This window comes from Petromyzon marinus, chromosome 27 (genome assembly GCF_048934315.1).
Source record: "Petromyzon marinus isolate PM22_M1 ecotype Great Lakes invasive population chromosome 27, UKy_Petmar_22M1.pri1.0, whole genome shotgun sequence".
In the NCBI taxonomy this organism is placed as follows: domain Eukaryota; kingdom Metazoa; phylum Chordata; class Hyperoartia; order Petromyzontiformes; family Petromyzontidae; genus Petromyzon; species Petromyzon marinus.
Genome location: NC_133693.1, coordinates 3,157,559 through 3,173,600, shown reverse-complemented (window position 1 = coordinate 3,173,600; position 16,042 = coordinate 3,157,559). Strand labels below are relative to the sequence as shown.

Below are 16,042 nucleotides of genomic sequence, written 5' to 3'. Positions count from 1 at the left end.
CGACAAATTCGGAGGCGCTTGCCATCAGCCTCCTGCTGTCGCTGGGATGTCCACATGAGTGTACCAATACGATTACTGTGAAATACATTTGTAAGCTTCTATATGATACATAAATTTTCACGCAAATATTTCACACTACACGGCGGCTGTCGACGTGCCCTATTCTGTACAGCATCAACCCTGCTTCGTGCCCAAGATTTATGGAATGACCCCACTCTTTATGGACCTCCCCACACCTCCGATTAGCGCGGATGGCTATGTACTGTGCAAAAGAAGTTCAAAATACATAAGACCTTGAATGTATGTATTATAGTATCCCCATATTGCGATGGCCTAGCAGCTACATGGCCGTGCAGTAGCATCTTTGTCACTTGCTGCGTCACTTGTTGGGTCCGGCCACCACCCTGATTAATACTTAACCAAAAAGTATGCACCTTCTGCCGTGTTTGGCGCATCACGCTTAAAACACCAGCCAAAATTTGGTAAATGACTCAGAAATGGCCTAAAAATGTTTAAACCGCATACAAACATCACCCACTGAGAAGTTACCGCAGATGACTTTGAAATGTAGCGCTTTCGCTATCGCATTATGCTGTAACAGCGACGCAAAATAGCACGTGTACTGCTCATGGAGGATTTGATTTGATCACGGGCCACCCTACTATGTACCAACTCCTCCCCCGCGTTGCCGAGCGGTCGCCGCGAGCCGCGACATACCTTGCTCGCGTTGCTTGATTTGCCGGATCTGGCTGACGGTCTCGCGCAGGACGGCGCACGAGTCCGGCTTCACTCCCAGCCCGTCGATGTCACCCATGTTGGCCGAGATGAGCTCTGCGAGCTCCTCGATGTAGCGGCTCGTCTGCTCGCGTCGACGCTTTTCCGCGGGCCATCCCAGCCTGTTGCCACCCACACAGCGGAGCCACACACACACACGCAACGTACCGTCCGTACTGCGATCAGCCACCGTCCAGTAACCTCCCAATACTGGGACATGGCCTGCCCCGATTTTCTTGCATTTCTTCCTCTCCCCAGTTATCCACATCCAATAGTGGCCTCGGAACGCTCTGATTTTGTCTGCTTCTGTTACTTTGGCCTTCTCTAGATATGCACTCCATAGTCAATTTTGGCAGGACTGGCAACCCTTAGTTTGAGAGCATTACAACAAGTTAATTGCAAAGGACATGCATTATTCTAAGCCGAAGCCTAGATCACTTATATTAACCAAAGGCTGTTTTTTTTTTTACGAATCAAAAATAAATGCCATCAGACACTGCACACGCTTAAGTGTCTTGTATATACTTCTTTGGATTACCAAGAAGTGCCGTTATCAAGCACTAGGTAAACACCTATTGTGAGTGGATGGTAGAACAAACAGCAACTCTCCAAAACAAACTGAAACTCACTCCCATCTAGAGATACTCAACATGACCCCAACGATTTTCCTTGGAAAACTTAAAACACACGTATCATGTGACATAGTTCTGCTTTTAAAAACGAACATCACCTTTGACATTTACCCTTTCTGCGTACAATATCGAACTACTGTCAGCCGCATATACAAAAGGGAAAGGAGGGCAGTGTCACGATCTCTTTCCATCAGAAATTATTTTATACAATCACAAGTTTTATGCAAACAATATCCCATGCCATAGCTTACTCGTCAAGTCAGGAGCGGTAGCGCAGCGATCAGCGTGCTGCGCCAAGAACCCGGCGACCTAAGTTTGCTTCCTGCTCACGGCCAAGATCAGTGACGATAATCCGAACCAATCATGGGCTTCTCCTAGGTCGACCCGGCCCCAAATAAGTACCTGGTGTGATGTGTAAAGATTAGCACTGGCGAGACAAAGGTGGCCGAGTGGTATTGGCCACACGCCGTGCCGGCCTTCATAAGCGCAAGCTAACAGCACTTGCCCCAACAGTCTGCTAACGTCTACATGGGGGATCTTTGTCTTTTTGTGGTTAGTTGAACATTAAACATATATCCTATACAATGGGAATTATTTTGCTGGCTCATAATGAGATATGCAGGCCATTTAGTAACAGCCACGGTGTTCAATGTGTCAAGAAAAGAGACCTCTCTTCTTATAGTGCAAGGAATCAAAAATGTCAATGTCAAACGACACTGGCTAACCCAAGGTGCTAAGCAATATACACGTTAAAACACAACAATTAATTTCATTTACACAAGAAAGCTTCAACAAGTTGCAATATTATTTTAAAGAAGAATCCTTCATTTAGACGTTTGGCCTATTCCATTAATGCGTGGCCTACTCTGCCCGAGACAACGACCACAATGGAGATGGGAGCGATGAGATCAACTCTTGTGCTGCAACGAGACGGACGGAAGCAGCACTGCACAGTGGGGGCATGGCGACGGCATGCAAAGGCCTTCGTACACAACAGTACGTCGGCAACGGCTTGATGATGATCATGAGTGGCCCTTACATGTGCTCTTGCGGCGAGGACGAGGAGCCTTTGCGTTTGCGCGAATCCCCAGTGGGAGGCTCCGACGAGCCGTCCCCGAGGCCACTCATGTCTCCGCGGTGCTCACCACCTGAACACACACCACAACAGGTCACACCACTTTCAGAGAGTCATCCGCGAGCACCTCTTTTTCCACCACACAACCAAGCCACGCCAGGGCCGTGCCGAGCCAGCCCCCGGAGCGGCTCAAGAGGGACAGCGCCATTTTTGTCCACTGCAGTGACCTGAGCCCTGCCGCCGCCGCCGCCAACGTCACACATGACGAACGGGTCTCTTTTAACGAAAACGATTGGACCCGCTCCTGACTCCTGCTTGGCTCCCCGAGCAGATTCAGATGTCTCGTGAGACTACAGTTTGAGATTGGTTCTGGCGCAGCTCAGCGAGTAGCCAAATGGCAAAACCACTGGTTACTAAGAGGGCCTCCTCCTCTTGATGGCACGGCTCAGATATGCCAGTGGAAGAGGCGTAAAGGAGACCTCCGAGGCCCAGGTCGAGTGCCATCGGACAAGGCCGTCTAAGGTGTTGCTCGGCAGACATCGTCTGCCACGTGCCGCTGTCAGTCGGGACAAGTGGAGCAAATCAGATTGCACAATCGTCTGTGTACTCAGAGGCTTTAATTAAGCAGCAAAAGAGGATAGCTCCCTTGAGCAATGGCAGTGGCAATTGTCATTTTTTAAACAAGTATGCTTTGTTTTAAAGCTCTGAACTTTGCTGGAGGTTCAGTGTGTTTTTTTATAACACGTGTAGAAAGTAGAAGTAAGCATTTAACAACAAACAACTCACATTCGTCAATAAGTGTCTGAACAGGAAATGTGCTCTGAAGAGTCATTGGCTGAAACATCGCCCTATTTTTTTTTACTTTAAAGGCAATGCTAATGATGCATGTATTGAGTTTTAAAATTGTCCTTGTGCACGACTGTCAACAGAGGACGACCAAATAATTTGTTTAATAAAGTGTTTCAGTAGGAAAAGGTACAATTTAAGAAACTCACACATTGTTTCAACTCCATTCAGGGAGATCGAACGGAACTGGCAAACTGCAGATTGGCAAGTCCAGTGTGCTAACCCAATGCACCACGGCAGCATCCCAGGTGTTTTAATACAGCAGTGGAATTACCATGGCTGTACTGATACACCCACACGAGCTAGAGATTTGATGAATTGTCAGGATTATTTTTTTACATTGTGGCGAATGCAGGAGCCAAACAAATGTACCGATTTAATAATTGAAAAACACTGGCTTCCCTCCTGACATGAGCGATTCATAAATATTCACTCGTCAACTGATGCATCATCGCGCCGCTCGCAATTAGTCATGTGCAAATGCAAAGCTTAGTTTATTAAATGAGCGGGTAGTCAAAACATCTTGGAAGCGGAGGAGCATAAACCATTTAAACTCGTGGCACTCCACGGGAGAGTCGAGGATGTAATGCATGGGAACATGGTAAAGGAATTGGAGATGGGAGAGAGAAAGAGTGGGAAAAGGAATTGGGAAACGGGAGCAAAGGGGGTCAGGGAGAGATTAGGATGAGGAAGAGGAAAGTTAAAAAGGCCTCGAGACGCTGCTGCACGGAGCGGCGTCTGTTTTCACGGAGGGCGGCAGCGAGAGGGGGAAGGATTCAGAGTGGGTGTGGTCACAGAAGTCACGTAATTCATACAAGGCTCAGGCTGATTTACGTTAGAGATAATCACACTTGATATTTACATTTTCAATAAAACCCAAATGATCTGTGAACTTGTTATGACATGAGTTCACAAAGACCTAACTTCTTAAATTAAACTTTTTTTTCTCAAAACAACCCCCCCTCCCCCGAGGGAAGTTTGCTCAACACACAAACATATCAGGATCCGTTTCACAACATGCAAGACATTTTACAATTGCGCTCCATCAGCCGACTGAACTAATATTTTAATTTTCAGCAGCAATCTGTTTAAACAGACAAAACTATTAAACCAGTGTTGAATTTTACGAGTCTGATGAGCAGTGTGGCCCTGGCAGGCATTTTTTTTGTAATACTGTACTACAAACGCCAAGTGTCTCAACATATTCTTCTGACATTCAACATTTTAACCAATGGCATTTCATCAACGCACAAAGCCTCAGTCACCATGGATTACAACTACTGCGATTAAGCGCCAGAACACATGCACCTTAACCACCAACAACAACAAAAGGACACCTACAAAATAAGTAAATTCCCTAAACTAAAGAATTCATGCAAATTGTAAAAAGTGAGAAAAAAACAAAACGCAGAACACGTTGACAACAGGATGTATGATTTTTTTTCTCTCCCACAATTTTTTTTGTCTTTTACCAACGAGCACAAGAAACTTTCCACACATCATTTCCTTTCCTACACACTGGCCATACCCGGAAAACTAAGAGCGTGAGCCGTCTACACGGCCCCCCAGGCAAGTTGCCCTGTGGATCCGACCTGCAGACCCTTTGTAAACTGCCTGGCCTTCTCAGAACCAGCGGAGTGGAGAACCGAACAACAGCGTGTTGAAGCCGCAAAGAATCCCATAAAGTACCCGTGACACAACATCGTTCTCAGAACCACTCTAAGGCATCTCAATGTTGAATTTCATAGCGCTGTAGCAGCAATGGCGTAATAGTGAAAGGTTGAAACTAATAGGCAGACATATATAGTCAAGTAAAAGTTATTTCCTGCACAAATGAGCATCGAGGCAGTGCTCGTCCATAGTTTACCAGCCCTGAGCGAACGGTAAAAATCCATATTATGGGGGGGTGTGGGGGGGTAGTTCGGGTTTCCCCAAAAAGTGGCACTTGTTTTATCGACCCTGGAGGGATGATGGGCTGAGTCAACCCCCCCAAAACCAGGATTTGAACTGGCAACCTTTCCGAGTTGCGAGCCGCTCGCTCTACCAAATAGCCACCCATCGTCAACCACTGCTCAGCAAAACCAATTACGGCTCCGCCAGTCAGCACGTCCAATGAGAACGCAATCGGTGCATACATTTTCACATCGTTGGCACAGTTTGCAAGACACAAACGGAAACAATAATTCGGCTATAATCATTTCAGGACCTCAAACGTACCTTATCAGATGCAAGTTGCACAGTATAACGTATCCACACTCGGCAGCCACTCACAATCGATGCAGCGGCATTTGCAAATTAGCAAATGGTGAGGCGAGGGGCCACTCGTATGCAGGCGTGTTCAGGAAGTATCTTACGATGCAAGGTAGCAAATCGCCGGGTCCCATCGCATGCTTTTGGGATGGCGGAAACCACACATCGAGGGCAGCTCCTTTATCGAGCGATAACACCCGCCGCTTCTCTCATGGAGTGCAAAAAATATATAATTAATTATTGCCCAGTTATTTCCCTTTTCTCCTAAAACACCATGCAAAGCCATCCCAGTAGGCTGCCTTGGGACACGGTGGAAGTGGAACGTAAGTTGGTGACCCACTTCAGTTACAGGGGAATTAGGTTGGTTACTTTGGCAAAGAGATTACATGCACAGGAGAGTTGGGTTTGGTTTGGCAAAAGAGATTTTTTTTGGTAAACCAGAACACGATCAACGAGTGCCAATTTACGAAGGGCAACAAAAACTAGCGGTAAGATTATTCTGATCGTAATTCAATTGTCTCGATTTGAGAATTGATTCTTATCTCATTTAGTGGTAAAAGTTGCACCTCTCGCGGCTGGTGGGGTCTGGTGAAGCGATTGCATATACGAACATCCGAATCGGGGGAAAAAAGACAGATGCATATTTTACGCGTAATTCTGTGCATGCATCATGAACTCAAGAATTAATCTTACACACGTGATCTGATGAATGAATATATAGTGCGCTTAAGAATCAAAATTGATTGGCTAATCAAAACCAGACAAAACTTAACACCTTTTAAGTTAAAATTTCTTAATTCGTATTTCATATGCGTACCACCTCAGTTTATTCCTAAAACGTATCTGCCTCAGGAATGCAGGGCAGCTGAATTCCTTTTATTTAAATTGCTGGGTGGATCTTGCCTCGTTATCACAAGATCAATTCTTCCAACAATCCAAAGTGCCAGAAACATTTTATAATTCTACTTTTTGATATAAATTAGATTAAGTAATACCCTGATAAATTATTGAAGGGGTTGTCTGCTACTCGGCAGCTCCTATTAAGTAACTAATCATATGCCAATTGAAAACCTGGTCGGACATTTCTTACGTTTAATAATCATCAGGCCCCACGGCATGAAGTGCAGTCTCCCACCCTTAACTTTATCTCGACTTATGTTGCTATGAAGGGCCGTTGCCCGAAATGTCACTTATTATATATTTGGTTTATTATAAAAAGGCAGTTATAAGCGAATGTATCGAATTGTTTGTGTCGAATCAATGCATCGTTATACCCATATTATTAGTACTCAAGGTACCACAAAACATGTCAATTCCCAATTTCGCATCAACGATACGGCTTGGGCCAAATGTTTCCTCTGCACGAATGAGACAATGAACACGAACGTGCGCTGGTGCGGGTGGCAGCTGTGCCTTGCTACTGCTGCTGCAACATCAACAGTGGTGTTAATATCTGCGTCCCAAAATTGGCTTAATGTTTGCTCAACAGCAAATGGCAACTGTGCATTGTGCAGCTGTTCCCTACGCGCACAATTAAGAGGCCTCCTATTGTGATGCATTAGGCAATCGGCAATCTGCGTACCACTATCCATCGCCGTTAATATTAATGGTAAATAACCAATCTCGGGAAAAACAAGTTAATGCAGCACCAAACTCAGAGGAGTCCATCACAGTAATGTTCTTGCTTAATAAGCTTTCCCCGATTGAGCCTCATTCATCAAGGGGCTTTTAAATGCCAATTTAATCATAGCGTCTGCAATGAATACAATTATAACAATGCGCGTCTCGTTTTAGGTGTTGCCACGAAGCAATTAATCATGCAACGTCAGCCTTCGTTAATATCTCGCCAATCCAGCGGTCACCCTTTTTCTTTGGTGACGTGGCTGGAACGACATTCTGAGCTTTGATGAGCGACCACGAATCTTAATTGCCGAGCAACAGCCGCCGTGATGTAATGGTTAGCACGCTGCAGTTGCAATCCAGAAGTCGATCGCTCCATCCGATCCTCAGGAACGGCAGCTGGAACAATGGCACATTTCTTAAATCCCTCCAGCAGTTTAAATTAATACAATGTTTATCGGTAGGTTGCGTGCAGTGGGGTAAAATATGGGTCGGGCATTTCCACCTCTTCCAAGATGTCTGGCCAGAGTGAACGAGTCGGCCAACGTACCATCTAGAGAGGGCACTCTAAGAGCTCCCTCAAGTGGAGGCCCTTCCACGGGAGCCCTTCCACCAGCAATGGCGTGAGCAAGCAATTGCAGGACTGCACCTTTAACGTTTGACAAGCTCGTGCAATTTTGCAAACAAATAAAGGTGAGCCACTCTGCGCATGAATACCACAACGCGGACTGCGGATATATCCACCGCCAGCGCTGCCGTCCCTCGGATATTTAGAGGCGAGGGGCTGCATTTGCAACAAACAGGGGGCCGAGCAAATTGAAAACCGAGAGGAGGGAAGAGCTGTCGGCCAGGGGAAAACACAGAGGCAGGGTATTTGGCTCGGTGTGCTCGCACACTGCACGACTGCTGCGGAGGTTGTAATTTATTGGCAGAAAAGGGGGTCATTTGCAGCATGTGGCCCCACCTGGCGTCGGGAGTCTGGCTACTTCCGTGCATGAAGTGCCTTAGTCGAAAATAACGACGCAAGCGCTTACATACGACCGGCAGAACAGCGCGCATGGAAACCCGAAACACACATCACAGGCCAAGTATTGCCTACGCACAGATGAGTACCGCTGTCAATTTTCTTCAAATAGTAATACTGCTTAAAAAATTTTTTTATATAGTCTTTCAAATATAGAAAATTAATTAACTGCTGTCTTGTCGCTAAAACAAAAATTCAATGCATTTTCAAGTATTGCTGCAGCCGAGGAAGAATATTGGTTTGGACCTTGAAACTAACTTGTTTTGATCGAACAGAGCTAATCACTGGAGAGATATTAAAATAACCTTTTTGCAGATAAACAGAGAGGGCAGATTACAAGCTTGTCTCCCTTGTTTGCTGATGATGCTAAGAGCTCAAGGGGTTGTGACATCGGCACAGATTCCCGACTGACGAGACGGAAAGCCCGTAAGAATTCACGGTGCCATACGTCCCCCCACTCCCGACGCCACGGCGTTGCGATAGTTAAAATAAAAACATGTATCCTCATGCTTTTTTCCCTTTTTATTTATTTCCCACTCGGGCTGGGCCACTCAGGGCACGAGTATTGCTTCATCACAGGGGAGTAAACCATTATTTTTAGCAGTGGGGTCCATAGGGACGTGCACAAAGCACAGTATTATGCGTGCGTGCGTCTGTATGAACGTATCGGCGCAGCTTAATACAGCATCATCATACAAGCCGTCATGCATACTGTATTCTCCTGTGTCTCCCTGGAAAACGTGACCGTCTCGGCAATCGCTGGTCTGCTCGCAAAGGTTATACATAACGCGCTATATACAGAGAGCACGTCGAACTGAAGAGATGGAGCGACGGAATCCGATCGTGTGTGTTTACGTGCTTTGTGAATTATGACGTCGCGGGATCGTGAGAGATGGCGACGGCTTGGGGAGGGCCTTCATCCAACGATGGGGTTGATGGTAGATGAAGACGACGATGATATATGTACGTATCGCTCACAAGGATTGGGCATCGCTTTTTTTTGTTTAGAAAAAAAGATATTAAAAAAGCAGATGATGAAGTGGAACAACTTGCTATATCTACAGAACGAGTTTGGACCATTGGAATTGATGGCTGAAGGCTAAATCACCTCCGTGTCACCGTCTACACACCCCACAGTAGCATGAAACAATTTGAAAAATCTTTTAACCGTTGTTTGTTTTTACGGCCCAGTCAATATTTGACAAACGCAACTAAACGTTTACACTGCGGTGTGCGCTGCCTATTTTCCATGCAAATACCAGCCTCCTACTTCCACCACACCAGAGAAATAGCCGACGGGGAAACAAACGGCACTTTAAAAAATATAAAGATGAAAATAAAGCTTTGGGGCCCACTAGAGTATACTTTTAAAGCCGATTGATTCATCATCATCATCACGCTCCATGTGATCTTGTCAGGGGAAGAGTCCATCAAGCAGCAGCACATCCAGTGAAGAAGAAAAGCAAACAGAGGCACTCGACCAACAGAGGAGCAAACACACGGCCGGCCACAAGGTCGAACATCAAATACGGTGGCTCTCGCCCGGCGTGCACATGCTAACTTCATTAAATACGACGGCGGCGGAGGTTTCTGCGGAGGTTTTCGTGGTTGTGCCGTGTGGATCACCGACGTGTTTTCTGGTTGGAACTGCTACGTGATTTTTGGCACGATGATCTCCGACGTTTTGCGCCACTTGTTGGGAGCGTCATCATTTCCTTTCACTCTTCACTTCATGAAGCTCCCAGCACGTAGAGCGAAACGTCGGACATCGTGCCGAACACCCGCTGTTACAATCCGAAATGACATCGGAGGGCAAAACTTGATCAAATACCTGGAATATCAAAAAACACACCGATCTCCTGTGCAGTTTTGAATAGACTGACTAAAGTACTGTTGGTGAGCAGCTATTAAAGTTTGCATGGGGGTGATATCGCCAGCACCACGCACGACCACCTTTGTTTCCCCAGTGCTTATTTTTAACTCCACATCAGGTTATAATTTTAAGGCTGAGTCGACTTAGGATTAAGGCCCAGCAACAATTCCAGACATTAATCGACACTCATGTTGGTCGTGGCCAGGAAAATGAACTAGAGTAACTGGGTTTTGGAAGAGCAGCGAGCCAACCACTATGCCACAATTCCACCACCAAAAGCAAACAACACACACAATACAATGGCAGTGAGATGGCTATAATACAGATCAATAATTTACTGCTATTGTTATAAAAATGTAGCCGATAAACTTTACAATTATGCTGTTGACCTACAGTGAGGGGAAAAAAGTATTTGATCCCCTGCTGATTATGTATGTTTGCCCACTTACAAAGCAATGATCAGTCTATAATATTAATGGTAGGTTTATATGAACAGTGAGAGACAGAATAACAAAAAAATCCAGAAAAACGCATGTCAAAAATGTTATAAATTGATTTGCATTTTAATGAGGGAAATAAGTATTTGACCCCCTCTCAATCAGAAAGATTTCTGGCTCCCAGGTGTCTTTTATACAGGTAACGAGCTGAGATTAGGAGCACACTCTTAACGGGAGTGCTCCTAATCTCAGCTTATTATCTGTATAAAAGGCACCTGTCCACAGAAGCAATCAATAAATCAGATTCCAAACTCTCCACCATGGCCAAGACAAAAGAGCTCTCCAAGGATGTCAGGGACAAGATTGTAGACCTACACAAGGCTGGAATGGGCTACAAGACCATTGCCAAGCAGGTTGGTGAGAAGGGGACAACAGTTGGTGCGATTATTCGCAAATGGAAGAAACATAAAAGAACTGTCCATCTCCCTCGGCCTGGGGCTCCATGCAAGATCTCACCTCGAAGAGTTGCAATGATCATGAGAACGGTGAGGAATCAGCCCAGAACTACACGGGAGGATCTTAGTACTTGGTAGCAAAAACCCTTGTTGGCAATCACAGAGGTCAGACGTTTCTTGTAGTTGGCCACCAGGTTTGCACACATCTCAAGAGGGATTTTGTCCCACTCCTCTTTGCAGATCTTCTCCAAGTCATTAAGGTTTCGAGGCTGACGTTTGGCAACTCGAACCTTCAGCTCTCTCCACAGATTTTCTATGGGATTAACGTCTGGCGACTGGCTAGGCCACTCCAGGACCTTAATGTGCTTCTTCTTGAGCCACTCCTTTGTTGCCTTGGCCGTGTGTTTTGAGTCATTGTCATGCTGGAATACCCATCCACGACCCGTTTTCAATGACCCGGCTGAGGGAAGGAGGTTCTCACCCAAGATTTGACAGTACATGGCCCCGTCCATCGTCCCTTTGATGCGGTGAAGTTGTCCTGTCCACTTAGCAGAAAAACACCCCCTCCAAACACGGCGAGTTGAGTTGATGCCAAAGAGCTCCATTTTGGTCTCATCTGACCACAACACTTTCACCAAGTTGTCCTCTGAATCATTCAGATGTTCATTGGCAAACTTCAGACAGGCATGTATATGTGCTTTCTTGAGCAGGGGGACCTTGCTAGTGCTGCAGAATTGCAGTCCTTCACGGCATAGTGTGTTACCAATTGTTTTCTTGGTGACTATGGTCCCAGCTGCCTTGAGATCATTGACAAGATCCCCCCCGTGTAGTTCTGGCTGATTCCTCACCGTTCTCATGATCATTGCAACTCTACAAGGTGAGATCTTGCATGGAGCCCCAGGCCGAGGGAGATTGATAGTCCTTTTGTGTTTCTTCCATTTGCGAATAATCGCACCAACTGTTGTCACCTTCTCAGCAAGCTGCTTGGCAATGGTCTTGTAGCCCATTCCAGCCTTGTGTAGGTCTACAATCTTTTCCCTGACATCCTTAGGGAGCTCTTTGGTTTTAGCCATGGTGGAGAGTTTGGAATCTGATTGATTGATTCTGTGGACAGGTGTCTTTTATACAGGTAACAAGCTGAGATTAGGAGCACTCCCTTTAAGAGTGTGCTCCTAATCTCAGCTCGTTACCTGTATAAAAGACACCTGGGAGCCAGAAATTTTTCTGATTGAGAGGGGGTCAAATACTTATTTCCCTCATTAAAATGCAAATCAATTTATAACATGGATTTTTGTTGTTATTCTGTCTCTCACTGTTCAAATAAACCTACCATTAAAATTATAGACTGATCATTTCTTTGTCAAAGGGCAAACGTGCAAAATCAGCAGGGGATCAAATACTTTTTTCCCTCACTGTAGAAGCTATTTGCATGGCATTTTGCTATGTGGTTTGTAAATTGAATTTATGCTTGAAATGAATGTGTAATTTAAAAGGCCAAATGGGGTAAATCCGCAATACAATATTTAACAAGAGAGTTGATTATAAACTGTTAGCTCTGGAGCGTCTTCACTTTCCGGCAGCCAAACATCTCTCTGGATCCAGTTTGAGTTTTAATACTCAAGTAACTTTTCTTATTTTGCCTTGACAAAGCCCGAGTGCGATTACGATGTCAAGAAACACTCGCGCCGATTCGTCCAGGGTTAAGCAAAGCTACTCATTCGGGCAAGCAAAACTAACCAACGAGCTTTTAGCTGAATAAATTGCACGTTTTAAAAACACGGGAGTCACGATCTCCCTCCGCCTACGTGCAGTTGGTGGGTGACACGCGACACGTACTGTCCCCCGCTAACAGCCGCCATGAAGCTAAAAAAACTGTTGGCCATACGGGTTTGAGGGCTCGCGGAATTTAGAGAAAAAAAACTCCTTGAAAACTCCAAAAAAAATTGGATAAACACAACGAAGGCAGAGGGGGGGGAACTTACGCACAAATAAATAAGTGCACGCCCCTCCGCCACCACTGCCGCCCGAATCCAAAGGCACATTCCGCAGCATGTGGACGGGAAGAATAAATTCAACACATGACCAGGAGAGAGAGACACACGAGGGTGGGATAAACAGATCGCCGTCACGTCCGCCAAGCGGACAGGCGAGCACGGAGGCCAGCATTGTGCAGTAGTAGCTGCCACAATGTGTGTGCCAGGCGGCCCTATGGCAAATGGGGAGCGAATTAGAAAGGGATTTTAGAATAATTCGCCGGCTTTCCCGTACTCCACCCGCCACGTCCCCCAAAAAACCTACCAGTTCGCTATTTCCCCCCTTTATATTGGCTGCAATTTAAACGACAGCCAACCACCCTCCGTCGTTTCTTTTCTTAATCCGGAATGGTAACAACAGATGGCCAAAAAAATGGAGCCATCTGCTTTGGACGGCATCACGGTATTACCGTGGCAAGATAAATACATATTAATAGCCCGATCTAATCTACAGGTATTTATTTACGTTTAAAATATTTTGAATTCGCCACTTTAAAATCCATTTAGGGGAAGACAAAGAATCCGCCATACGTTAATTTGCCACTGCGCACCATAAACATTGGACAAATTCATGATGTGCCGCCGTCCTACTGAAGTTACGCTAGAGAGGATAGGGCAATGTACAAAAACGCTGGTCGATTCAAAACCAAGGGGAGGGCGACGCCGATAGTCAACGTTGCATTGTCATACCGTTCCGACTCTTTGCTCTCACTTCAACATTAGGACTTTATTACGACTCGCATTCCTCTCACACAAGTCGCGCTTTCAATGCCACTCACCCCCCAACCCCCCCCCCCCCCACACACACACAACACAATAATCGCATAAAACACCTTTTCACTGTGTCCTGGGCTACTTCACGTATTATGCAATGGCGTTGGCAACAAACAAACAAAAAGGTGGGGAGGTGGTGGCGGTGGAGGAGAGAGGCAAAAAAATGGTGGCTTCCTGGAAACCACCATGTGTCAGCTGAACAGGTACTCACTGTAGTACACCACGTCAACGAGAACCGTGCTTTTCACAGCCTGGAGGGGGGGCTGTTCATGCTTGTGGCAGGAGATTGAGGACCAGAGAGAGAAGTCCAGGATGACAATGGATTTTGCCATACTGGCCCCACCACGTAACCCCGCAAAAGATTATAACCATAGTGCAAATGTGGCAGAGAGATGACGGGGTGTTACGCCAGGCCAGCCTGGAGCTGTTGTGGTTACAGAACGCTGCAAGCATTGTGCAGATACCTAATTTATAACCGGTTTTAATAGTTAGTGCAGGCAATGCTGCTGTGGTGTGATGGTTAGCGCAACTGGATTTGCAATTCAGCAGTTGCCAGTTCCATTCGATCTCCTGGCACGGCAGTTTAAACAATGGCCAAGTTTATTAGATATTCCCCACCCCACCGCGTCTGTCCGCCCAGGAGTATAACCAGGGTAACAGCAGGGTCACGTGCGGTAGGATAAAGTTGTGGGTACTGCCACCTCCTACAAGACTTCTTTCCAGCGTGAGGAAGTAGGCCAAACAATCTTCCAGAGGGGCTCTCTGGTGCCCCCTGGAGTGGAGGTCCTTCTTCCAGCAGTGGTATGATCCAGCAATTTGCAGGGGTGAACCTTTACGTTTATTGCTGAACCTAATAAGATTTCAAACTACATCTTTGTCATTTGTTGATTGAATAAACAGTGCCCGACTATATATTGTTTTAGGCACAAGGTATTTTGCCGACATGAAATTGGGGAGCGGCAGTGGTGCAGGCGTGAGCGCACCGCATTTTCAATCTGGAAAACCCAAGTTGAAATTCGACAAACCACAACTCTCTGGTGCTGGATCCTCAACTCCCTCACCGGCCACAAGGATTGCCATCTGTGAGGTTCAAAAGAAATGTGGACACATGGGAAAAAAATAATCTCACGATACCAGAAGAGGAGAGAGAACTACGTGTAAATGCATTTTTGTTAGGCGTGGTGTATTACACTACACAACTGCCAAACCCCCAGAAATGTCAATGTCCCAGAGAAGACTCACAGCCTTTGTATGACAGCTAGATGTTCTTTAGGACAGTCGTCTACGAAAAAAGGACGATCATGGGAAAATCAACACGAGTGGCAACTCTACCAACCAGCGTGAAGTATGGTCAAACAACCCCCCATGACCTACACGGTGTAGTAAGGCCTTCACCTGTCCTATACTTTGCACTCCGAGCGTTTTTTGCTGTATTATTTGTTGTAACTTTCTGACCCGCCCCTACTGGGCATCTGTGGGGGGGGGGGGGGAGAGCTACGTAGCTCATTGGATTTCTCCAGGATAAAGATTATGAGTCTGATCGAGCCGTGGTTTGACAAATTATTAGCGTTCATATTCTTCGCGAGTCGCACTTTAATATCACGAGAGAGAAAAAAATACGCGGGTTGATATACGTTGTCGAAAACCACAACCAATTTCTGTGTAGAGTTGCACACATGGAGAGGGGGTGGCTGCGTCAGGAGGATAATGCGCGGTGACCCGAGCAGGGGGACTGGGGAGGGAGACCCCCTCCACACCAATAACTATTTAGGGTAGCGCCACGCCGCCGCATGATGAATGCTCGCACTGTAGCCCTTAGCCCCCCCCCCCGCCCGTTTGCGTGGCGGGCGGGAGGAAGGCCCAGCCTGGCCGCCCGTCATATGGCCGGGCCGGCAGTCGTCGTTCGTTTCCTAAGCACCCTGTTGTCGACGCAAAGGAGCGAGTCAAGTGGACGGGGCTCTCTGTACGGCACAAATAAAAGGGGGTTAACCGCTCCCCCCACCACACCCCCTCCACAAAAACCATGTTGAATACAGCAAACCCTGGCCCCTTGCAAGTGGAGAGAGGGGGGTGGGTGGGTGGATTAACATAGCATCCAAGGCAAAAAAAAAGGACAATCAGATAGCTTGAGCAGATTAGCCATTACTAATCCCTTCCGATGGAGCAAAGTGAGGAGGAGCTACTATTTAATGTGTTGGACGACGTGGGCACTCTTGACTACTCGCGGAACTAGATGGTTCGGTTTTTGT

The 16,042-nt window shown here is 46.4% G+C and overlaps 1 protein-coding gene across 11 annotated transcripts in view; it reads right to left on the bottom strand.

Annotated features, from left to right (window-relative positions):
- The window catches only part of LOC116946633 (nuclear receptor coactivator 2-like), an 89,231-nt gene that overhangs the window by 38,311 nt on the left and 34,878 nt on the right, over positions 1–16,042 (bottom strand). For all 11 annotated transcript variants that reach the window (XM_032961732.2, XM_032961737.2, XM_032961734.2 and 8 more), the window contains 2 exons: positions 2,446–2,554; positions 718–896 (listed from right to left, as the gene is read on the bottom strand). In XM_032961732.2, the coding sequence (XP_032817623.1) occupies positions 718–896; positions 2,446–2,534 (268 nt within the window). In that variant the 5' untranslated portion in view covers positions 2,535–2,554. The remainder of the gene's footprint in view (positions 1–717; positions 897–2,445; positions 2,555–16,042) is intronic.